The 26,632-nt window shown below is 44.3% G+C and overlaps 1 protein-coding gene across 2 annotated transcripts in view; it reads right to left on the bottom strand.

Moving 5' to 3' along the window:
• The window catches only part of COP1 (COP1 E3 ubiquitin ligase), a 165,704-nt gene that overhangs the window by 88,920 nt on the left and 50,152 nt on the right, over window positions 1-26,632 (bottom strand). For both annotated transcript variants that reach the window (XM_009904077.2, XM_054165727.1), the window contains exon 12: window positions 8,070-8,213. In XM_009904077.2, the coding sequence (XP_009902379.2) occupies window positions 8,070-8,213 (144 nt within the window). The remainder of the gene's footprint in view (window positions 1-8,069; window positions 8,214-26,632) is intronic.

Here is a 26,632-nt window from a genome sequence, read left to right as displayed (position 1 = left end):
TTACTAGAAGCCTCATTCAGGGAGGCTTAAGTGGCTCCCGGAGGACATGAGGAAGCTGGCAGGCACTGCCCACCATGACTATGAGGTGAAGGTTGCAGCAGTCCAGAGATAACCATGTCTGACATCTGGAGGCTTTTTTTCCAGCCAGCAGAGTCAGTCACTGATGGAAGCAAAAGAGGTTCAGAGCCCTCAAGCTACAAAACAATGAGGCTCTGAGCTGGAAGCAGCCTCCAACTAATGGCAGGGAGGTAGACACTGCACTGGGCAGTTACTGCTTCAAACCCGCTCCCCTGCCATCTTATCTCCACTTCAAGTCAGGACTTCAAGGAACTTAAGGAATAAGTAAACATATCTGGAAGTTTAGCCATCACACAAAAAGCAGGAAGGTCCAGTCTTAGAGAAGACAGTCTTGTACCTGGACAGCTTCAGTAAGTGGAAAAGGTCCTAGAGAAAAAGGCAGATATGCTGGTGCCACCTTGGCTTGTTGAAGTATGAATCTTCTAGGCTAGGCAAGCATGAGATCCACATCTAACTGGCAAAAGAGAGATGAGTATTGCAAGCTGAACAATGAAGAGGGTAATCACCTAACCATAGCTTGTCAAAAAAAAATTACCCCAGATGATAAAAATTAGGAATTACTGAGTAGGTAGAAAAAGATAAAGGACACAGTTTAACAGTTCTGTTTGAGATGTGATAGATCTAAGAATATAAAGAAGTGCCAGTTTTGGAAGGAAAGGTCATATTTTGCTGGATCAATCAATACAGGTGGAGAAAAATGAGGGGTTTCTGTGCCCAAAAGTATGACCATTAGGTCTGGCACAGCAGAGATCAAGCTAAGCATTCCATCTTCTTGAAGTCTCATGGTGTTAAACAAGGGGTTAACACTCACTTGGAAACCATTTGTAGCTAGACTGAGAGGGGAAAACAGGAACTGACAGGTGAAAAATGTTTAGGGATTTGCAGCCACTAAGTGGTTCAATTAACACCTTTTAAGTCACACACACCATAAATCTTTCATTTTTAAGGAACATGATTAAAGGATCATAAGACAAAACCAATCCTGCTCTAGCTCTCTGCCTTAATTCTCCCCTCATCAACACCCAACTCTACAAGTCTGAAACAAGAGCTTTACTCAATGACATTCCAATAGCTGAGCTTCCTTGTAACTCAAATTCTCAAAAGTAACCTTTTTAGAGCACAGTTAAGCCTGAATGAGGTGGAGGGGAGCTCCCTCTCCAGGAACAGGATGATTTTTACCAAGTCCTGGCTATCCTTTACATGGATTCTCTGGCATCTATGATCAGAGGCCTGAAAGAAGGCTGTCCTGGAGCTGGGACAATATGATACTTCTCTTCCATGTGACTTCCCTGGGACCTAAAAGGGGTTGAGAAGTTACTGCCATGCTCCCCCAAGGGAAAACACTGATCTTTCTTCCATTCCCAACACAGACAATTATTGAAAACATCAAAAGACATCCACTTGGTTTTTTTTTTAACCTAGAATCACAGAACAGTTTGGATGGGAAGGGACCTTTAAAGATCATGTAGTCCAACCCCCCCTGGCAGTCAGCACAGACATCTGCAACTAGATTGGGTTGCTCAGAGCTCCAACATAGCTCACCTGGAATGGTATGGGGCTCCCCTGTGCCACCTGGGCCAGTGTTTCACCACCCTTTTTCAAGTTCTCTTGAGATGTTCTCATAGGTAACAAATAGAATAGAATTAACCAGGTTGGAAAAGACCTTCGAGGTCATCAAGTCCAACCTATCACCCTTTTGCCCCTCTCATTTTTTCCCTACATGATCTATGAACATCCTTAAACATTTAATGGGTAACCTCTCCTTCCTTGCAAAGATGATACACCCTCTTTTTTTCCCCTTAATTCGTTCAGAAGTTCATTGCCCATCCAGGCTGGCCGCCTGCCCCGGCAGCTCATCTTCCGGCACACTGGCACAGCCTGCTCCTGCACCTTTGAGAATCCTTTCTTGAAGTAGATCCAGCTCTCCTGGACCCCTTTGTTTTTAAGGGCTGTTTCCCAAGGTACCTTCTGAGTTAGTTCCTTGAGTAACCTGAAGTCCACCCTCTGGAAGTCCAGAGTGGAGGTTTTGTTGCTGCCCCTCTTAGCTTGACTGCGTACTGAAAAGTTAATTATCTCATGACCACTGGACCCCAGCCAGCCTCCAACCACCACATTAAGTAACACATTTCAGAATGCATGGGAGAATAAGTAGGAGAAGGGGGAAAAAAAAAACCACAGGCAAGAAAGGAAGTGGCTTAGAGTCCTTGAACAAGTTAAGCCTGTTTGAACCCCCAGAATTTGATAGAAAAAAAATCTTTTGTAGACAACCTTTAGATGGCCTGCAGCCACATTCAGCCAGAAATTGAAATGTGAAGGCTATGAGATATGATAGAAAAAAATAGCTACCTCAGGCTGAAATAATGGATAATTCAGTGCTGGATTAAAGGGAGTTGTGCAAGGCCATCTTTTTAAATAAGAGTAGCTCCATTTTTGGCCTCTTTGCTTTGTTCTTTAATCCAGAAACAGGGTGATAGTTACACCCCAGAGGTTTATCTTGCCAGAAGTTGTGATAGCTCCGCTTCCTAGGAGATCAGCCTGGAGAAACTCTACTTGAAAGCTAATCACCAGCCTTTGAAACATTCTCCTAACCTTGGCATCCAATATGGACACTGAAATCCTGACCCTGAACAGATTTCTGGGCATCCTTCATTTTATTTGGAGACACAAGTGGGCTAGCTTGGCTTGAGCTGTCAGTCATGCTGCTGTTTCTTTCATGAGCCAGTATTTTCATGGCTGAAATACCTCAAACGCAGGATCAAGTCACTCGGCGTCAAGCACCCCTCTGGCAGCGAGAGTTAAATGGAGTTAGAGCTTTTAATAAAGCACAAACTGCTATGGTCTGACCTGCTTCTGAGATCCAAGTGCTTCAGATCTACTCTATTACCATGAGTTGACTGATGCCCAGTAGTTTTTGGCCTGAAATGTTTTTAAAGGGAGTGATCTTTTACTGCAAGGAGCATCCATGCGAGTAACAACCCAACCCAAACACTTGAGAGCCATACAGAATTACATTACATGGAATCACAGAATGGTAGAGGAGCCTCTGAGAATTCACAGAATGGTTTGGGTAGGAAAGTACTTGAAAGACCATCTAGTTCCAACCACCCTGCCAGGGGCAGGGACGCTTTCCACTAGGCCAAGTTGCTCAAGGTCCAGCCTGGCCTTGAACACCTCCAGGAAAAGGGCATCCACCACCTCCCTAGGCAACCTATTCCAGTGTCTCACCACCCTCACTGTAAAGAATCTCCTCCTACTCTCCAGTCCAAATCTGCCCTTCTCAGGCTTCAATCCACTCCCTCTTGTCCTATCACTACAAGCCCTTGTAAATAGTCCCTCCCCAGCTTTATTTTAGTCCCCTTCAGGTACTGGAAGGCCTCTATAGGGTCTCCCTGGAGCCTTCTCTTCTCCAGTCCCAAATCTCTCAGCACTCTGATCATCTTTGTGGCCTCCTCTGGACTCACTCCAACAGTTCAATGTCCTTATTCTGGGGGCACTGGAACTGGATGCCTTGCTCCAGGTGGAGTCTCACAAGAGCAGAGTAGAGGGGGAGAATCCCCTCCCTTGTCCTTCTGGTGACACTTCCTTTGATCATTGCATCCAAGCCCCCCACCACAGCAGGATCACCTAAAGCAGATCACATCTCTATTATGAATGTTTTACAACCCCCTTTTTCCTGATCAGTTCCAAGAAAACCTGTAATTGGGTTGAGACAAATACTTTAAAAGAACAACTTCAAGTTCTTGCCAGGTGAAGCAGTTACTCTGAAAAGTGGAATGAATGGAAGTTGGCATATTTCCTTATAACCTGTTTATTGCTAAATGGAGAGAGACTGTTTACAGAGGCCTGCAGTGATAGGATGAGGGGCAATGGTTTCAAACTAGCGAAAAGTAGATTTAGACTGGATGTTAGGAGCAAGTTCTGCACCATGAGGGTGATGGAACATCAGAACAGGTTGTCCAGGGAGGTGATTGAGGCCCCATCCCAGGGGAAAAAAAATATCAAGGTGAGGTTCAACAAGGCTCTGGGCAACCTGATCTAGTTGAGGATGCCCCTGCTTACTGCCAAGGGGGTTAGACCAGATGACCTTTGGAAGTCCCTTCTAACCCAAACCATTCTATGATTCTATGGAATGTTTTCTGCATTGGAAATATGAGCATCCCACACAGCCACTCCTGAGGTGTTTCAGTATAAAGAGAGGTTCTTACCTCTCCAATCAGCAAAGACTAAGAAAAAAAGCTCTGCCACACAGCAAGTTTTTGCCTAATTAACCTTGGTCATGAGAACTGTCTGCCATTTAAAAAACTGACAGCAATATACCCATGAACTGCTATTAGGATAAGAGCAATCACACATTTGATTTATTCACACCAAAACCCGAAACCAATGAAAAACTAGCAACCTCCTGAGAAAAAAGGGGAAAAAACCCAAACCCTACTGATGCTTTGCTTTTACTGCAGTTGACTAAACAGATGCAGCTGATTTTGGAGGTTTGTGGCAACATCTATCACCAAAGTACAGATGCTGCAAACACAGTGGTGAGCATGCAGAATACTAAACATGGATTTCAAAAGCCTGTTTACCTAACCACACTTGTACATCACCTATCGTAGATTAACGAGGCCTAAAGCCAATTCCTTTTACCTGAATGCTAGACCTCTTTATTTTTCTCCCTCCTGTGACCTATGGCAGAACAACAAATGTGCCTCTTGAATAAATCAGAGAAGAGCTGTGGCTCACTGCTCGCCATTCATCCTCTTCTTGTCCTTTCCCCAACTCCTCCTGTGCGGGGGGGAGTGCAGACTATTGTCAACCATTGCTAGGGACACTGCAAGTCATAATTAGCTCACAGGGTGCTGTTTATAGCTACTAGACAATGCCAGGATTTGTTTCTCGTACTGCAGCTATGAATCTCTAAATGGGATTTTTATGAGGATTTATGTGTCATCTTGTGTTTTTCCTGGAAGCTTATGCCACCGTCGTTCCCCGGGGACGCGAGGCACATTTACCACAAACTCAACACACCAACTTCCTCCCTCTCCTTAAAAATAGGGATGAAAAATCTCAGCAGATGATGAAAAAAACCCAATGTATTTAAGAAGCAGGTGGGTGTTAAAAAAAAGGGGCTTGGAAAAGAGGAAGAAAGACTCAGCTACAGCTGGTACCAGGGCTCTGCTCCAGAAAAGCCTACAATCAATTACTGCTGGCATGAAGCACAACCTTTCAGCAGGCGCCCAGCTGGCACAGGGCAGAGCAGTGCTGGGCCGGTGCCAGCCCTGTCCCAGGCAAGGGCTTCCCTCCCGCAGCTGCTCCAGGCCAGCAGACTCGCTCTTGGCCAGACACAAGTCCTTACAAATGCTGTCACCTGTCTGCTTTTATAAAAGCCCATCAAAGCTACTGCTCCTCCAGAAGCTGAGTCACCAACATAACCACTAACAATTTATGTTCTGGCATCACCACTCTGAACAAGGTTAACCAGGATCAATTTAGGGTGAGCTTCCTGTGATGCGTCTTTGGAAAGCCAAAGTGCCTGCAAGACAGCACAGCTCTGGTGCTGTGCAAGGACAGAATCCCAGAATCCTTTTGGTTGGAAGACACCTTTAAGATCACCGAGTCCAACCATTAACCCAGCGCTGCCAGGTCACCCAATAAACCATGTCCCTCAGTACCACATCTACACAGCTCCGATATCCCGCCAGAGATGGGGATTCCATCACTGCCCTGGGCAGTCTGTCCCAGGGCTTGACAACCCTTTTGGGGAAGACTTTTCTCTTAATGTTAAACCTAAACATTCCACAGCGCAACTTCAATGGACATCATGAGCCATGCTAGTGTCCCACACCAGCCTCACCAGAAGAGATGACACTAAATCCCTTCTCTGCCAGGAAGAGATGTGCCACAGGAGAAATACATCTGTCTCTGATATCAGAAAGGGCAGCAGCATGCAGAGCAAGCCTCTGGAAGAAGCTGCACCCTCTATTCAAATTCTGACAAACAGCTTTAAGCCAAGGCTCTTTACAAAAAGCCAGCTCTGCTTGTTTAGAATTTTTCTTGTTCTAATAGAGGCACGTTTTCAGCACACTGCAATATTCCATAATGAAATTACAGCCTTCACATATAACTTCTCCCTCCAGCTATGCCACTCCAGAATAGCAAGTTATTATGCTGCTCGACGCTGCGCCAGCGAGCCCCGGCACCACTGACTGGCAGCACAGCTAATGGATAGAGCAAGGATGTGTTTGAATGACAGCCTAACGTGATTTGTCAAACCCAAAAGCACCCACATGCCTAAGGAAGGTTGAGACAATGTGGAGGTGGCCAAGGGGAGGAAAAAAATAAAATGTATTCCTTTGGAGAAATGAGAGAAAGTAGGGCACCGGAATGAAAGACGAGAGGACCCTGTCCACCTCTGCTGAGGCACAGTGTCAGAGCACAATGCATTTAGCAGCATCATCTACATATATAAAATGTATATATGCATGGAATTTGAGAAAGGAGAAACCTTAAATGCAAGTAGTGTCTTGTCTGGAGCACAAAGCTGACAAGAGCAACATCACTGACTGCTGGAGAAGGGAGAACAAACAACTTCTTAATGCCTGGCAGGATCGTCACAGTAAATTCCTGTCAAATTTGAAGCAGGAAGACTGAAGTCAGCTCAGACAGACCAAGAGGCAAACAACACACTTTGCTTTTCCTCTTCTAATTAAGGCAAAAGGTATTAATCGATTGCCAGCTGGTTCTCCCTTTATTCTGCTCTTCTCTCCAGAAAAATTAAGCTGAATAGTATGAACTCTGCTGTAAGTCAGTCAAAAGCACTGAACGTTTCACAAGTCCAGCAAAACAAGAGCTCCATAATCAGCATGGCTTATTGATACAAATCAGGCTGTTTGTACCCATCATGAAAGGCAGCCCCGGGGTCAGTTGCATTTGCATCTTTTCCCTCATAAAACGACACTGCACAACTCCTAAGATTAATCAGCATGAGGGGTACAGGAGTGACTGATCGATCCTAAAAACCACAGCAACTAGAAAACGAAACCTGACTTTTATGCTCTGAAGTAGGCTTGCAAACACTATTAATCTTCTTGCACAACATTCTTGGTTTTGGAGAAGCTGGACTGTTATATAAATTTATTACTGACAACACTTTTGTGGGTGCTTTACTGTAGAGTGCCAAATAAAAACAAATGAGTTCAGCAGAGAAGCTGGAGCCTTGCATTAGAGTACTGAATTGGTCTGATTGCCTCTATTATTTACTTGAGAGCTTGAAGAGAATTTTGGAATTAAGATTTTTACATTATGTTAGCCAGATTCTTTCAACCACATTTCTGACAGGGTAGTCTGTATTTCTTTGGTTTAAGTGATCTAAAAAGATTATAAGATGAACAGAAAAAAAATAATAGAAGGTTGACAGTAACAATAGCAGGACAGAAGCAAACATCAAGGAAGGTCTTTTCCCAAGAGCTTGATATTCTAAGGCCCAGCAAAACAGTACTTCAGGCACACAAATTCATAGGCAGAAGATGCAAATGAGGCACACATCCTGAGGACTAGCAGCCCCTCAGCAGAATGGAAAACATCTGATTGATGAAGGGAAGAGACTGTGAAGGAATCAGAGGCTATTATAAAGTGGACACAGAAGCTACCTTGAGACAAATTAAGATTTCACCTGGAACACATCCACTGCTCTTTTATTTTCCTTTTAACAGAGCAGGTATCCAACACATTTGCAAGAATCACAAAACCAATTTACTACCTTATGTCCCTTTCTCTTCCAGATACCTGGGCCTGCTATTACCTTGGATGATCCCAGCATACACAAGCATCAGTGCTTGTGCCACCTAATTCCATCCTGAGTTCAAAGCAAGCTCTCCATTGGCTCCTGTTTTCCTCCTTTCCCCTCCCATTCCCACAATGGATAAAGGAAGTAAAACAGTTAATGCACATACACAAGGAAAAGGTCCTCTAAATTCAAATGGAAAGTCAACACTTACCTGATTTTGGAATTACAGGTCATTTCATTCTCAGGGTAGTGAATATCCACTGCATCCTGAATGACTGTACCATACTCATAGACTTTAATCTTCTTTGTCACCCCAGCAATGGCAAAGTAGTCACAGTCTCGGTCGAACTCAATACTGAGGAACAAAAGCAGAAGTTGAAAACTGTGTCAACACAACACATGGACTTACCAGCAGGGTATTTTACTACTTAAATATCTTGGTATGGTAGAGCTGAGAGTCAGTTTGCAGTTAGCAAATACCTCATTTCATTCATAACACCTCGGGTCAGGTCTGGCACATACACCAACAGCGTGACGTTCTTGCTTTCTGTCACTATCTTTTAATCACCTCCAAACACAATCTTCCTCCTGCACCCCAGAATCTTTGTTCAGATGCTCTAGAGGTTTTGCAGTTCAGCTCTACCATCTACACTGCATGGTACCCAAATGTCAAAGCTGACAGCTTGCCCTGGAAACATGCTTAACATGCAGCCTGCTACAGCATAACATCCATTGCAAGGCTGCAATCCTTAGCTCCCATACACAGCAGCTTGGTGAACTTTTAAGTGTTCACAGAACCACAGAATGCCAGGTTGGAATGGATCCCAAGGATCACCTAGTCCAACCTTTCTAAGCAATAGTGTATTTGAAATGAGCTGGCCCAGCACCTGTCAAGCTGAGTCTTAAACCTGACCAGTGGTGGGCAATCCACTGCTTCCCTTGGGAGGTGATTTCAATCTCTAACTGGTCTCATAGTGAAACATTTTCTTACAAAGTCCAGTCAGAATCTCCCTAGGAGTCTCCCTCCTGCTGGTAGCCACCCTTTATGTGCAGGGCTTCCCCTAAGCCTTCCCAAGGCTGAGCAAACCCAGGCTATCTCAGCTTTTCCCCATGTGGCATCTCTTCCAGTCCCCTGATAATTCTCATGGCCCTGCTCTGGACACTTTCCAGCTTGTTAGCATCTTTTTTGTACAGCAGGGCCCAACACTGCATGCAGTTACTACTGTTAATGTAGAGTAAACCAGAAATTGTGGGGAAAAAAACCACCCCGACCCAGCCAACCCTCTGAAGCCCCCAAGTACCAACAGAAGGCTGAACTATCTGTCACTGGTACTGTAAAATCCACACACAGTTGACTTCCACTTAGGGTTGCCTGTGGAAACCAAAGCACCTTTCCCCAACTGCAGGGCAAGTTTGTAACAGATATCAATGAAGTTGGAAGTAAAAGCAGTCACCTTCTAACAAAGTTAAGCTGCAAATGAGAAGAGCCTGAGGTTGTACACGAAATACATCTGAGAGAAAGGCAGGCAGCAGGTTATAAACAGCTGAAGTCATTGCTACCTCTGCAGCTTGGAAGGGCTTGAGAGAAATCTATTAGACATTTAACAGTCAGGGAAGTAGATCTGCTTCCCAGGAGCTCCTGTCTGCAGCCTGTACCACTGGCTCCCTCAGGAGCATCAGCCTCAGTGAGAAAACACTTTCTTACTCCTTCCAGAAAAGGTTTAGGGGTAGTATTTGCCCTCAGTCTCCAGGTTTCTATGATCAGTAACCAGTTCTCCTCAAGCCTCTTGACTAAGTAATCAGTCTCCTACTCAGAGAGGTCTCTTTTGGGGTTCTTCCACTCAGTAACTCATTTCAGTCTCTGCGGTCCTCATCACATGTTTTTTAACCCCGAAGCCACAGCATTTGTGAACCAGGCAGCAAGTTCTCAATGGCAGCAGAGAGAAATGAGTTTACACTGGTTTTCATAGTATCATAGTATCAGTCAGGGTTGGAAAGGACCGCAAGGATCATCTAGTTCCAACCCCCTTGCCATGGGCAGGGACACCCCACACTAGATCAAGCCAGCCAGAGCCTCATCCAGCCTGGTCTTAAACACCTCCAGGGACAAGGTTTTGCATTCACACAGCTGCAAGACCCTGACTGCAGGGGTATTTAAGGTACCTCTCTACAATGAGAAAACCTTAAAGCAATTGGAATAAGAGTGGGCTCATTGGGCTGCCTCCATTGCTGTAACAGCTACAGGCTTCTACCCCTCAAGAGAGCTGAGAAGTCGAAAGCACTGCAGTGCTTTCAAGGGAAGATAAATTTAAATGCCAACAGCTTTCAGGTCCTTGCAAAGGAGATGTCATCAAGTTATTTTTAAATTATGGAGGAAAAAGACTATTGATAGGCATCTGATGGTATAAAATAATTTAGTGAAACAGCTTGCAACTGGGCTTTTTAAATCAGGCACCTCAACTTAGAGAATCATGGAATTGTTTTGGTTGGAAAAGAGCTCTAAGATCATTGAAGTCCAGCCATCAACCTAACACCACCATAGCCATTAAACTGTGTCCCAGAGTGCCACGTATGCCCATTTCTTCAACACCTCCAGAGATGAGTGACTCCAGCACCTCCCTGGACAGCCTGTTCCAATACCTGACCACTCTTTCAGAGAGTAATTTTTTTCTAATACCCAATGACCTCCATCTCACTTCAACCTCCTTTCAGGGAGTTGTAGAAAGCAAGGAGGCCTCCCCTGAGCCTCCTCTTCTCCAGAACAAACAATCCTAGTTCTCTCAGCCACTCCTTGTAAGACTTGTTCTCCAGACCCTTCACCAGCTTTGTCACCCTTAATCTCCTACCTACTTCTCCAAAGGGGCAGGAGATGGTCCCCCTCAGGATTCTTTGCTTCCTTGAGGGGAAGGAAAGGGGTAGAAAAGAACAGGTTCCCCACAGAGGTCATGGATGCCCCCTCCCTGAAGGTATTCAAGGCCAGGTTGGATGAGCAGCCTGGTCTAGTGGAAGGTGTCCCTGACAATACCAGGGAGGTTGGAACTAGATGATCTTTAATGTCCATTCCAACCCAAACCATCCTATGAATGTATGAAATGAGTTACTTGGGTCAAGCCTACAAAATCATGAGCCTCCAAAAAGCATAGAAAAGGACCACACCTATGGCTGGGGATTAAAGCAAGCAAGCGTGCATCTACTGAAATAAAACAGGAGAGGGAAAGAAGTCATCCAAGCAGTCAGACCGCTCTGCCCCCCACCTAAATCTACCCTGGCTTAATCACTTTTTATACAAACAGGACAAAAGCACCATTCAGGCCTGTCTTGTCAGCTCACCCCACTCTGCAAAAGAATTTGATAATCAAAAGCCTCTCTAACAATACAATGGATTTACTTGTCCCACAATCTTAATTGAAGCGCTGTCTCAGCCCTTGCTCACTGCCCTGTGGATTCAGGTAACGTGCAACTAAACTGATGGCAGCGATTCATCTGCTGGGGATTCAATTTATAGCCTTAGCCTTCTGCTGAAGGGGTGGGGGGTGGGGGTGAAAAACCAGCCCACCATAATGTATTACAGTGTCTGGTAAAGAGCCAAGTTATTAGAAAAGAATAGAGCCTCTCTCACCTGGGGTGGGTTTGCTCCACTAGCATTAATTCTTTTTTTTGTTGCTGTTAATAGAGACACGCTGCAGACATAACAAATGAGGATTTCAAGCTGCCTATAAAAGTTAGCACATCATTAAAAAAATTAATAAAAAGCAGCAACCAACGGAATCGACTGCCAGACCTGTGACCTTCAAACAGCATCAAAGACACTGCAGGGAGAAAATGGATGCAGAACTAAACAGCCACCTGTGCAGGTGTTTGTTGGCTGCGAGAGGCAAACCTAGCACAGTGAGGCCAACGCATGCTTTGAGTCATGGAATCCTTTTGGTTCAAAAAGACCTTAAAAGATGATCAAGTCCAACCATTCTCTAATTCTACCAAGTCTGGTGCTAAACCACATCCATTATACAACTACCTCAAGGGAGGTTGTAGACAGGTGGGGGTTGGTCTCTTCTCCCAGGCAACCAGCACCAGAACAAGAGGACACAGTCTCAAGCTGCACCAGGGGAGGTTTAAGTTGGATGATAGGAAGTTCTTCCTAGAAAGACTGATTGCCCATTGGAATGGGCTGCCCAGGGAGGTGGCAGAGTCACCATCACTGGTGGGGTTTAGGAAGAGACTGCATGGGATGCTTGGTGCCATGGTTTAGTTGATTAGATAGTGCTGGATGATAGGTTGGACTCAATGATCTCAAAGGTCTTTTCCAACATGCTTAATTCTATTCTATCTTTAATTCTATTCTATCTAAATACCTCCAGGGACAGGGATTCAAGCACCTCCCTGGGGAGCCTGCTCCAGTGTCTGAAAACCCTTTCTGTAACATTTCTTTTAGTATCCAATCTAAACTTTCCCTGTACAACTGGAGGCTATTTCCTCTTGTCCCATCACTTGTTACTAGGGAGAAGAGACCAACCCCCACCTGGCTCCAACCTCTTTTCAGTTCTCCTCTCAGCCTTCTTTTCTCCAGTCTAAACAACTCAAATTCCTTCAGCTTGTGACTTGTGCTCTAGATCCTTCACCAGCTTCATTGTCCTTCTGTGGACAGGCTTCAGCACCTCAATGTCCTTCTTGGACTGAGGGATCTAAAACTGAACCCAGTATTTGAAGTGAGTCCTCACCAGCGCTGAGTACTGGGATCCTGCTGGTGACACTGTTGGCTGCCTTGGCTGCCTGAGCACATGCAGGTTCATGTTCACCTGGCTGTCAAATCAACAGCCTCAGGTCCTTCTCTACTGGGCAGCTTTTCAGCTACTCTTTCCTAAGCCCAGAGCATTCATCAGGTTGTAATCCAAGTGCAGAACCTGTCACTTGGCCTTGTTGAACCTTGTCCCACTGGCCCTGACCCATCAGTCTTGGTCTCTCTGTAGAGCCTCCCCACCCTCCAAGCAGATCAATGCTTCCTACCAAATGAGTGTGATCTGCAAATTTACTGAGGGTGCATTCAATCCCTTCATCTAAATCATTGATAAAAGGTATCAAAGAGAACTGGCCCCAGTACTGAGCCCTGGGGAACACCTAGCCTCTATCACATACAGTCCCAGGACAAGAAGTTTTCTCTCTTTCTGCCAGACAGCTCCTACTAAGTGATTTACTACAGCAAAAAATTAGAACCATCTAAGTAGATAATCAAGTGATTTATTTCTCATATAAAACTATTCCTAACCTTTGCAAGGCTCTGCTTCCCCCAGACTCATCAGGATTAGGACAAACAACCCACTTGCATAGCAGGAGTTATTTTCATGCTTTCTCCTACAAGTCTTTTAAACACACCCAGTATTACACAAGACTCATTTGCATTTAACTAGCTTGATAGCATTCTTGTCACCTGCTTGAAGCCTTTGTGTCAATGCTTACACACAAGCTTACCTACCTGAAAATTCCCAATGGAACATAAGTTTTGTTTTGTTAAGACAACAGGGCTGGCTCTGAAGAACATCAACATTCTGTTTTGCAGCTGTCAAAGGTTAGGGCTGAGTTGGCCACTAAAGGAGAGGCACTCTATTAACCCTTTTCCCTTCTCAAAACAGAAAAGAAAGGGAATAAGGGAGAGAGACTGATGGATCTAGAAAGAAACTAAACCATCTGGGATGCAAATAGTAACATTAAAATGAAACAGATACAAACCCACTATCAAACCCAACCCCCATGATGGCAAGTAGCCACCATCACCATGATGCTGTGGCAGAAGTCCCAGACTGGACTCAGAAGCAGACAGGAAAAGGATTCAGAAGCTGAATTCTGGAACTAGATTCAGGAACACATGGATTGAGATAGAAGGCAGAACAGAGTCCTCCTTGGATGCCTGCCACTGAAGAAAAGGCTTGACACTCAGCTTTATACTAATTGTACACGGGATGGGATCCCTTGCTGGTCAGTTTGGGGGTCACCTGTCCTGTCCATTCCTCCCCACAGGTGCCAACTCTGACTTCTTGCACCCCAACAGGGGGATATAACAGTCTCCTTAGCAGAAGAGCAAATCTAAACCAGAGCCTTTCTGCAGCCCATTCCCTGGCAGGAACTCTCCCGATCAGTATTCTGACTGTTAGAAGTAACTACTGGCTATGCAAATCTGCCCTGGACTTCAGAAAACACCCTCACTAAGAAGAGACTGAGCTGAGAAGTCCAGCTGCTGAAGAGAATTTGTACTGTTCTAACTCAAAGCAGGGCAGCAGGTGATACATTTCTACAGCTGAAGTGACATAGTCATTAGCACTGAGATAACATGCAATCCAGCAACAGGAAATCCCTTATCCTTTCTGTCTAAAAGGCCATCTAGTCAAGAGATAAGCCAGCTAGACAGCAGCATTCACTCCATGTGTGGTGAGAAGCAGAAAGCCAAAGCAAGCCACACAACACGCATGCAATGGCTGCTTACATCCTGATGAAACAGAGCAATGTGTTTTGGTAGCACTGGTTTAAGTAGGCTTAATGTGGGACTGACAATAAAGGTTTTCACCATCTCAGAGGGCAGATGGAACACCAGCTGGCTCTGTGCTACAAGCCTAGCTCAGTCCCAGCAGGAAGCAACCTCCTCTAGAAATAGGAGTCCAGGTCTACCTTCATTTTAAAGCAGCACTGGAGGCAAGGTGTATTTTAGGTCATCTGAACCTTCAGTGAGGTTCCTGTTTGGACTGGGAGTGGTCCACGCTCCTCAAAGATAGGCACCTTCAAAACAATTAGCAATTACTCCTTTTTCCTTTGTTTTTAACCTGCTTTCAAAACTCTGCATTTCTGAGCAATAAAGACCAGCTGAATTTTTGTAAGGAATCTTTTGGGGACACAAAAACTCCTGGATATCTGACAAAGATTTATGATAGTGCAAGAGAATCTACCTCAAAAAAAAAAACAACCAAACTGAAGAGGAAGATTGTTTTCTTTAAAGGAAAATGGAAGACAAATCTCCAGTTCAAGTCACTGTTTTCTTTTTTCCCAGGAAGTTAATGACCAGGGTCCCATGGAAATACCACTAAAGAGCTGCTATAAAGTAATCACATTCTCAGGGGTTCTGGTTGTTCTGCTGCTTATCTCTAGTCTCAATCTGTGAGATTATAAATCAATTGCTTTATTTCATGCTAAAACCCATGACCTTGGAGAGCACTCACAGCTAAAATAGAACTATGAAATAAATTACTTCTGAAACATGTGGAAGCTTGGCTTGATGTTGAGGGTAGATCAGTGGGGAAACTGTAACCCATGAGCATTTACCACTTCTGTCACTGTAGAGACCTTTGTTACATTTGCATCCTGATGGTGCTTGCAGTTGTTCTCCACACCCCAGGAGGATGCACTCGATTTAGAGGATGCATACAGATGGGCAACTAAACTGATTAAAGAAAGGAATTCATTACCATAAGGGTTATGAATAAGGCGACAGCAAGGCTGGTATTCAACAAATGACACCACACTAGAACTAGAAAGCATTCACCAGAAGATTGATTTGGGACAGAGGAAAATTTCCCCCATCCCAGTCACTCTTTAACCTCCCCCTGCCTCCAGAAGTTACTCCTACAAATCAAGATGGTATCAGTAATCCATGAACTGGCCCACACCAAATACAAGGAGCAGCTGAAGGAACTGAGGGTGTTTAGTGTAGAGAAAAGGAAGCTGAAGGGAGACCTTCTGGCTGTCTACAATTCCCTGAAAGGAGGTTGGAGCCAGGTGGGCACCGGTCTCTTCTCCCAAGTAACATACAGTAGGACAAGAGGAAACAGACTCAAGTTGCACCAGGGGAGGTTTAGGTTGGACATGAGGAGGAATTTCTTCCTCTTGAGGGTTGTCAAGCCCTGGCACAGACTACCCAGGGCAGTGGTGGAATCCTCATCTCTGGAGGGATGCAAAAGCCATGTAGACATGCTGAATGGCATGATTTAGTGGTGACCTGTCAGTGTTGGGTTAACTGTTGGACTTAAACATCTCTTCCAACCAAAGCCACCCTATGATACACCTTTAGTATTCCTGACATATTAACTGTGGATGCTGGAAGGCCACAAGGAGAAAACTGTGGAGTCAGCGACCAGAATGTTATGGTCTGTGGTCTTCTGCAGGGACAGCATGGGTCTAGGTGCTGTCCAAATCAACCCCCCCTGGGGCAGGTCACACTCTACTTGAGACAGCCATTTGAAACAGCCTCAGGGTCAGGCAGCTCAGCAATTTTCCATGGGACATGGGTACCTGCTATATCTGAACTGGGGGATACATCTAAGTGCATTTGCCTTCAGCTGCACTACTAGTTACAATTAAAGGTCTGCAGTCTGCCACTCCTCTCCCCTTTCCATACACACAATCTGCAGTTACTACTATAATCAGAAATGCCTCAGCTGTGACTTGGTAATGAGATCTGTGACCATAAGAGTTGCCATCAAGTAGATGACTTGGGCCCTCACCTGGGGCTATATAAACATCTAGTTTGCCATATAAGCTTTCCTTACTTGAATTTACCAAAGCTTTTCAATAGATTTCTACTCAGTACACTGCTGTTTCCATTCCTCTGTCTCTAAACACCAACTCTTCTCCTGCTGTGGCCCAAAACTGTATCCAGTTTTAGGCTCCCCAATTCAAGAGAAACAGGGATCTACTAGGCAGAGCCCAAGGGAGACCTAAGAGGAGGACAGTGGGACTTGTACATCTACCCTGTGAATTAAGACTAGAGAACTGGGGCTGTTTAGCCTGAAGAAGAGAAGGCTGATAAGGGATCTTAATAATGTCTACAAATACCTGAAGTGTCAGGCTGAAGGTGCCAGACTCTTTTCAGTGGTGCTCAGTAATCGGACATCTTTGCAACATCCTTTGATCCTTGCAATAACAAGCACAAACTGGAACACAAGATATTCCACCTCAACATGAGGAGAAACTTCTTTACTGTGAGGGAGATGGAGCTCTGGAGCAGGCTGCCCAGAGAGGCTGTGGAGTCTCATCTGGGGACTTTCAAAACTGGTCTGGATGTGCTCCTGTGTGACCTGCCCTAAGTGATCCCTGCAGAGGAGTTGGACTTAATGACCTCTGGAGGTCCTTTCCAAGCCCTACTGTTCTATGATTTCATTGCAAAATGGATGCACTGTTTTCAGTTTAGGGAGACAACTGGCTGGAGGAAGGACAGAACAGCAGCTTTTTCTTTTCACTTACATAATTCCTTAAAGTCTTTCTCACTTCATGCTTCCACTTCCTGGCCTTTGAAGGATATCCTGTCACTTCCACAAACCCAAGTCCCACCATCTTATAACCTGGTTGTCTATTCCCAACACCCATTCTGAGGCAAAGATTACAAATTTAGGTTACAATCCAACACCATGACCACAACTGCAGACTGTTCAGCAGTCTGGGACCAATAAAGAAATTGGTATTAATATCACATACCTGAGAGACTGGTTTTACAGCAGACTGGTATTTTAAGGCAAAGTAATTAGTGTCACCAAGCATGCACTGGCATACTAATTTGTAGCATTTAAAACAAAGCTACAGTCAGGCAGAGAAGCAGCTACTACAGGGCTCAGCTTTTGTGCTCTATCAGCTCAAGGTCCAAATTTTGTTACATATAAAACAAAGGCTCCTGAGACAAAGTGTATGAAGTTTCAGTATCAAGGGAGTGGCTGGGGGAGAGGAAATTAAAGTTTTGGTTTGGTTTTGCTGGTTGGTTTATTAAACTAAAGCAACAGGTGTATTATGAAAGCAAACCATACCCTGGGTTCTACCAAAAGAAGAGCGCCCAACAGGTCAAGGAACACGATGCTCCCCATCTGCTGTGCTCTGGTGAAACCTGACCTGGAGTACTGTGTTCAGTTCTGGAATCCTCAGCACAAACGGGACATCCAACTTCTGTAGGGGGTCCAGAGGAGACCATGAAGGTCAGCAGAGGGCTGGAGCACTTCTGCCATGAAGACAAGCTAAGACAGTTGGGGTTGTTCAGACTGCAGAAGAGAAAGCCCTAGGGAGACCTCAGAGCAGCCATCCAGTATTTGAAGGGGGCTACAGGAGAGCTGGAAAGTGACTTCCTATAAAGATATGTGGTGACAGGACAAGGGCTAATAGCTTCAAACTGGAAGAACCTGGATTAAAGTTAGACATCAGGAAAAAAATTCTTCCCTGTGAGAGTGGTGAGGCACTGGAACAGGTTGTCCAGAGAAGTTATATAAGCTCCAATGCTGGAAGTCTTCAAAGCCAGGCTGTCTGGGCCCTTGTGCAACATGACATAGCACTAAGCGCTCCTGCCCAAGGCAGGGCAGGTTGGAACTAAATGATCTTTTAAGGTCCCTTCCAGTCCAAACTGTTACACTGTTCCATAATTCTATGATTGTATTAGCTACTCCTTACTCTACAGAACCACTTAAATAAGATCACTGCTGCTATTCCAAAGTCCTTCACCTGTGCCACAGGCTACACAACTGCTGGCTGCATATATTCCCTGATTCAAACCCCTCGCTGCAAAGCATTTTCCTAACTATAAACTGAGAAACACAGCTTATTGTGTGGTCCTACTCAGGAAGGACCACTTAAAGAAAACTCCTTTGCTTCTCTAGACTGCTAGATGGTCAGATAAATTAATTGTGTAAGTGATGGTTAGCTTAGAAATTGCTCTATCAGAGAGAAAACAGCTTCATCCCCAAGAATCACATTAATTTGGGTTAGCTGTGACCCCCAGGTTACCAGAAGATTGCCAAATTGCCACTCTAATCAAGGTAAAGGAGTCTTGGTTCCTATAATTATGGCCCCTCAAATCAGATTCAAAGCTCATCTAGTCTCATCAAAACTGTGGTACAGAGAACCCCAAGCTGTTGCACTTTGATCTCATTTCCTTACAGTTGTTGTGGATATTCCAGCTCCAGGTGCTGCTGTTGAATGCATTCCAGGTATCCTCCCCTGCCATCACACCTCCATGCCTCAAACATCTCATGGGAATATGCTTCCCCTTAGTAAACCTCTATTGGAAGCATAAGATGATGTTACTGAAGTCAGTTCTGTGTGTTCATCACTTTTCCTCCCACCACCCCAGCCAGAAAACAAACAGGAAGGGGTGTTATAACAGTTCACTGAAGGATGGTCCTCAGCTCCAGGCTCCCTTGGGAAGACATTTATTACACCAGTCATGCTGCACTCACTGTCAGCTTCTTTCCTTGTAGCCACAATAGCCTGGAGTTTTATTTTGCTTCATTTAAAAGAAAGGCATAAAAAGGTACCATGTTGACAAAGTAATGTCATTAAACCTCGTTCCAGGCCCACTTCATGCTTACAAAAATCCTTTTAAGTGTAATGAAATGTCATCAGTTCTAACAGAGACCACTTAGCAATACTCTCATTCCATAAAGAGCCTGTCTAAAGGGGAACATTAAATCTGAATCAGGGAGGTTTGGTGGCTTTAGTGGCATCTCACAGCTGCAAAATCAAAATCAACAGAGCTGCTTTCATGCTTTGTCATTGCCAGATAAAATGGTCATTTTTATTTTTCTTAATCCAAATGACAGAATATACTCTGCTACCAGAGATTAATTGTGCTTCCTGCAATAGCTCAGCTTCCAGAACCAGGATCACCTCTACTTTGGGAGGGAAGCAAGAAGTGACCTTGAACCTAACCCCCTCTAAACACAACCACAAATCTCCCTGAAAGCTACAGAAGATTTCTAGAGAACCATAGAATTGTTTTGGTTGGAAAAGCCCTCTAAGATGACCGAGTCCAACCATCAACCTAACACCACCACAGCTAGTAAACCATGTCCCCAAGTGCCATGTCCACACATTTCTTGAACACCTCAAGGGACACTGACTTCAACTCCCCAGGCAGCCTGTTTTAATATCTGACCACTCTTGCAGTGAAGAAATTTTTCAAGTGTACCATCTAAACCTTCCCTAGTGCATTTCCAGACCATCTTCTCTCATCCTGTCACCTAACACTAGGGAGAAGAGACCCACCTCACTGCAACCTATTTTCAGGAGTTGTAGAGAGTAATGAGGTCTCCCCTCAGCCTTTTATTCAAGAAGCTAAACAAATCCACTTCCCTCAGCCGCTCCATACCCATCACCAGTTTCACTGCCCTTCTCTGCACACGCTCCAGCACCTCAATGTCCTTCTTGGAGTGAAAAGCCCAAAACTGAACCCAGTATTTGAGGTGCAGCCCCACCAGTGCTGAGTACAGGGACATGATCACTTCTCTACTCCTGCTGGCCACACTATTCCCAATGCTGGCCAGGATGTCGGTTGCCTCCTTGGTCACCTGAGCACACACTGGCTCATGTTCAGCCAGCTGTCAACCAGCATCTGCAGGTCCTTCTCCACCAGGCAACCTTACAGCCACTCTGCCCCAAGCCTGTAGCGCTGCATGAGATTGAGCCAAGTGCAGGACACAGCATTCACCTTTTCAAACCTCAACAGGTCAACTCCAGAACCAAGATCTCCTCTGCTTCAGAAGGAAAGCAAGGGGAAGCGACCCTGAACCTCATCCCCTTGTAAGGACACCCAAAGTCTCCCAGGAAGCCATACAAGACTTCCAGCCTTAACTCTGCAGCAGAGCTATTCTGTTCTACTGCATAAGGGAATTTTCATGCACGTATTCAGGGGAACCTGCTTTAATTAGCACTAATGATGAGAAAACCTATAGGGAACTACTGCATTTTGCACACAACTGAACACAAAGCGTATTGATAAAAAGCCATTTTACTGCTGGGTGATGCTCTTCTGCATGCTGAGGAGAAGCTGATGACAATTCCAGGGTTTATATGCCAGACAGACACAAGGACAATGAGCCAAAGCCATTGCAAACAGCTACTGTGCAAGTTAATGAGGATTAGATTCAGTTTTTCCACAAACACCATTTTAAATAAGCTGGAGGAAGGAAATGTTAACTACAAATGCCAACAGTTAAACGCAGAATGTTTCTTGTGACACTGTTTAAAATTCAAGCCAAATGATCAGTCTGCTTGCTGTAATATTTTGAGTAACCCAGCTATATCTGCAAACCAGGACCTGCCATTTCTCCCAGCTGGGCTGATATACACAAGAGGTTAGGAAGAGCTGACAGTAGCAGGAACACAGCCTCAGTGTTACAAAATACTGCAGTGACAGGGGGTTTTTAAGTTCCCTAACATGCCTAACTGCTGTCTTTCTGTATTCAGTTGTGGGAAGCACTTCCACAAAGGAAGGGGACAACCTTTGCCTAAGCTGTTCGAGGGAGGAAGCCTGCTGCACAATGAGTAGTGATGTTCTCTGCACAGCAGCAGAGTCTTCTCAGGCTTATGCCATTAAGCAGGAAGGAATTCGAGGGCAATAGCTTCTTCTAGACAGACTAGAATCACAGACTGCTTTGGAAGGGCCCTTTAAAAGTCATTTACTAGTCCAACTCCTCTTGCAGTCAGCAGGGACATCTGCAACTAGAGCAGGTTGTTCAGAAACCCAAACAGCCTGACCTGGAATGGTTTCATGTATGGGGCATCTACCACCTCTCTGGTCAGCCTGGCCATGTCTCACCAGCCTCAGTCTGCAAAATTTCTTCCTTCTTTTTAGTCTAAATCTCCCTCTTTTAGTTTAGAACCACCATCCTTTCTTCTGTCACAACAGCTAAAAGATGGCTTAAGAGATTGTCCCCATCTTTCTGATAGATTAGAATAAACTAGGTTGGAAAAGACCTTTGAGATCACGTCCAACCTATCATCCAACACTATCTAATCAGGTCCCCTTTAAGTACTGAAAGGCTTTCATAAGGACTTCCTAAGATTCTGAATAACCTTACAAGCCTGTTTTAAAGCCACTATATTTATTACTACACATAACAAATATTTTGTTTCTTCAAATTTAAGCAGGGCAGCTGCAGAAAGAACTGAAGAGACAGGAGAACAAATATATCTGAAAGAGCTCAGCACAGAGAACCTCCATCAATACTGGAACTGTAAACTAGGCAGCCTGTCCACAGGCTCCCATTCACAGCTCCACAATTCCTCCATGATTTAGCTGCAGCAGCTGAAGACACTTCTTTCTCCAGCTGACCACATTGCCTGAGGTCCCATTCCTCAGAACTAATCACCACCCAGCCCAATGCCCCAGTACACAGCCTACCATATTATTAACCCAAGCCTCCAAATTTGCTCCACATCAGCACCAGCTCTTCTGCCAGGCAGCCCACAGCTAAGTACCAGGAGGGACAGCTGGAAACAGTAACTTCTTCAGACACCTCAGCTCTATCCAACAGGTGCCACCAGTCAAGTCCACATGGTTCAGATGAGCCATCTCAAGGAGCAGCAGCAATTAACTCTATTGCCTGGTGATGAGGCAACAAGGTTCATATGACATCTGAATCATTTTCCACTCAACTACCAAATCTGTTCCAGGATATGGTTTTGAATTCTTTTTGGCTAGCATTTTGTTTGCTATGCTTAAGGGGAGGAAAAAAAAAAGCAAGGTACTTTTGAACACACTTAATTTCACAGCCTCATCTGAAGAGAAACCTGATCTGGCTTCCACCTTCATTTGCAGAAAAATACACACACACTTGTATATAATCCTTTAAGAACACGAGTGTCACTTCACAACTTACTCTGCAAGACACCTATGCAGCAGAGAAGTCCCAAATATCTGCCTTAGAGTCTGTGTTTATTCATACAGACAACATGAAGAACCATTAGCTCAAGCCTTTTCTCCAGGCTGAGCTGCTTGTGAGGTTTTTCTCAGAGCTACTTAAGCCCACACCATACATCTTTGTGTGACTTAACACACCACCTCAATGTATTCTTTCTCAGCTACCTACCATTCAACAGACTAACTCCTCTAGTTAGCAAGGAACAAGAAGAAATCCAAAGGCAAGCTAATGCTTTTCCAGATAATCAACTCCTAGCAAACTGAGGCCTTTTCATCAAATATAGCTAGAGAATTAAAAGAGCACTGTAATAAGCCACAGAAATTCATTTTCTATTAACAATAGGCTTGTTTCTTCAAACAGACAAAAATTCACTGTATTGATGCTCAACATGGAAAGAAAACTATAAAAATGAGGGGGAATTAAAAATCTGTCTTTCCTTTTCACCAACACAGTTGGTATGGAAGCTCTGTGTACAAGATGCTGTGAAACAACAGCTTTCAGAGCTTGCAAGTTCAGTTGCTGGGGCCAAGACACAGCACTACTACCTGATGATAGCCATTAGCACATGAACATCAGGAGGAACAGAAGGGAAGCTACCTGCAGCCTCCCAGAAAAGATTTTTCTCCTGATCAGTCAAGAAGAGGTGAATGCAATGATGCAATGCAAATTCAACCTGGTACCTTCCTCCTACCCTGAATATTAATTTCTTGAAGGACATTCCAGATGCTACAGCATTGATTTAAAGATCCTGCTGTTTTATGAAGCTTCTTAAAGAAATAAATAAAAAAGCCTCCCACTTTTACTGCAACAAATACAATCCAACAATTAATCCCTATTTTTAAGTGGGGGAGATTCCAAAGTTCATAGGAAGTGAATTTCACCAGACAAGGCAAAGTCACATAAGGACATTGCTTCTCCTTGAAACCTAGGGCCAGAGGAAGATGTTCAGCAGAAAGTCAGGGACAGAGCCTGAAGTTTCTAAGGAGATGATTATGTACTTTTATCACAAAAGCAGTATCTGAGACCTGGAGTTGCTAGTCCACTATCATGCTCAGAGCAGGGGCAACTCTTTGGTCAGATCAGGCTGCTTAGGGCTTTCTCCAGCCAGTTATATTACTGGAATACAAAGTGTTGGAGTGATAGAATAGAATAAACCAGCTAGGAAGAGACCTTCAAGATCGTGTCCAACACCACGTAATCAAGCACCTAACCAAGCACCTAACCAAGCACCCTATCAAGTCTCCTCCTGAACACCTCCAATGATGGTGACTCCACCACCTCCCCAGGCAGCACATTCCAATGCCCAATCACTCTCTCTGTGTAGAATTTCTTCCCAACATCCAGTCTGAACCTTCCCTGGTGCAGCTTGAGACTGTGTCCTCTTGTTCTGGTGCTGGTTGCCTGGAAGAAGAGACCAACCCCTGAACTACATTCACATCACCTCTTTGAACAGCCTGCTCCAGTGCTGGACTGCCCCACACTGTGGCAACTGTCCACTACATGATGTTTGCCAAGAAATGGAAACTATGCAGTTCAAGCAAGGTTTCTTCAAGATATGAGGGAAAAAGAAACCCAAAACATGAAGAGAAACCTGTGTTTAAAACATCTGGTTGAAAAGCCAATTCCCAAAGTCATCAAGTCTGTGCGAGACTTTAAGAGACCATTTATAAAAATCCAAAGTTTAATTTAAACTAAAAAACCTCCTCTAATTATCTGCAGATAGAGACAGGCTTGAAGTACTAAGATTGCTTAATGGGAAAAAGATCTTCCTCTATCAAATAGTATGAAATTACTAGGGGGGGGCAGGGGAAAAAAAATCAGGTCCCACTGGTGGCCATGCAACTTCCATTTATTAACTTTTAAACGTCAAGTTATTTAAGTTTTACCCCTAGAAGTGAAAACTTCTGCTGACAGAAGAACAAGGGGTGCTTGGTGCCATGGTTTAGTTGATTAGATTGTGTTGGATGATAGGTTGGACTCGATCTCAAAGGTCTCTTCCAACCTGCTTAATTCTATTCTCTACAGTGTCACTGCAGTCACTAAAAGGTTTACTTTTCAGGTCAAGAGTGGAGATAGGAGCAGACATGCTCTTTTTTGGTTTCAGAGCCCTTTTTGGTACTAGTAACCTGTCCTGGAAACTTGGAAGGCTATTATTACAGTTGAAAATGTCTCTGAACAATGAATTAAGAGCTCTGAACTCATATCTCTATAACCCTTCTGCTGGGTACAGTGACATAACCCCCAGTTTAGGAAGGATGTTGACTTGCTGGAATGTGTCCAGAGAAGGGCAATGAAGTTGGTGAGGGGCTTGGAACACAAGCCCTATGAGGAGAGACTGAGGGAGCTGGGGTTGCTTAGCCTGGAGAAGAGGAGATTCAGGGGTGACCTTATTGCTCTCTACAACTACCTTGAAGGAGGTTGTAGACAGGCAGAGGTTGGTCTCTTCTCCCAGGCAACCAGCACCAGAACAAAAGGACACAGTCTCAGGTTGCACCAGAGGAGGTTTAGGCTGGAGGTTAGGAGGAAGTTTTATACAGAGAGAGTGATTGCCCATTGGAATGGGCTGTCTGAGGAGGTGGAGTCACCATCATTGGAGGTGTTCAGGAGGAGACTTGATGGGGTGCTTGGTTGCATAGTTTAGTTGATTAGGTGGTGTTGGATGATAGGTTGGACACGATCTTGAAGGCCTCTTCCAACCTGGTTTATTCTATTCAGCTCCTGTTCAAGTGATCCAGACCACAATGATGTAGTACAAAATCTATCAGATGCATTCCAGAAAAAACAGACGAAAAGTAAGGGAAAAGCTCTGAACTTAGCTCTAATTAAACAAAAACCCATTTCAGCCCCAGATAACCTCTAGTCTATGTGCCAAAACCTTAGCTGAAGGTAGGAGAACCACCAGAGATGTACAAACTTCAAGTAGGTCCAGGGTATCATACTTTGTTACCTCACCTATTCTGCAGTTCAGGCCTCTTTGTCCAAGCATTTTATCTCTTCTAGTTGTGGGAACAGTGCAAATAAGACAGATCCATCCACACTTTCAAACTGCCACTTGTAAATAGGAGTCTATTTTAAAAATGATTGATGCAATGGTCTATAAGAAAAATTCAACCCCCTCTCATTTCTCATCTACTGTATTCTGAAACAATCCTGTGAAGGTTAAACCCACTTACATTCCTTCCATTTATCTTTACTACCAAGATAGAAACATTGCTGGTCACAAACTTAATAAAATGGCTCATCTAATCCTAGCCAGCCCAGGACATTAAAACAAGAGGGGGAAAAACCAGCATGGTAAAAGATCTTTTGTTATGGTGGACACAAAACTAAAAGGTACCCTGATAAAGTCTGGATCTGAGCATTTATATGAACAAACAATTGCAGTCCAAAGTTTAAAAAAGGAAGTGAAAAACAGAATGGTTCATGAACAGATGGAAAACCCTAATGGATGGGTTTTCTTTTAAGTACACCTTTGAAGAAAGGATTTCAGGTCACATTACTGAAAGGGTCAACACAAACAGAAATACAAGATGGAAACCAACGTAATTGTTCTGTTTGAATTCCAAGAGAAACCTCTCCACATCTTGGTCATTACTTAGATGCAATGGAATAAATGGAATAATAAGCAGGCAATGAAAAAAGAGAATGGTCTCCAAAGACAAGAGCTTGTTTTTCTAATGATATGTAAAGATTCAACAGATGACCTGAGTCATCTGTTTCAGCAGCCCCAAACCAAGTAAATCATTATGCCTTCACATAAACAGTCTTGCTACTCAAAACTCTTCAGATGTCATTTTAAGCTGGACCTTTCAGAGAAGGGAACACAGAAGAACTTGAAGTCCAAGCAAATTGGTCTCCTATGAGGACAGGCTGAGGGAGCTGGGGTTGTTTAGCCTGAAGAGAAGATTACAGGGAGACTTATAGAGGTCTTCCAGTACCTGAAGGGGGCCGCAAAAGGACTACTCACAAAGGCCTGTAGTGATAGGATGGTTTGAAATTAGAGAAATGCAGATTCAAATTGGATGCTAGGAACAAGTTCTTTACCATGAGGGTGGTGAAAAACTGGACCAGGGTGCACAGGGAGCACCATCCCTGGAGATATCAAGGTCAGCATCAA

Source organism: Dryobates pubescens, chromosome 11 (genome assembly GCF_014839835.1).
Source record: "Dryobates pubescens isolate bDryPub1 chromosome 11, bDryPub1.pri, whole genome shotgun sequence".
NCBI lineage: Eukaryota > Metazoa > Chordata > Aves > Piciformes > Picidae > Dryobates > Dryobates pubescens.
The sequence above is the reverse complement of the archived record's forward strand: the minus strand, read 5'-3'. Positions and strand labels throughout refer to the sequence as shown.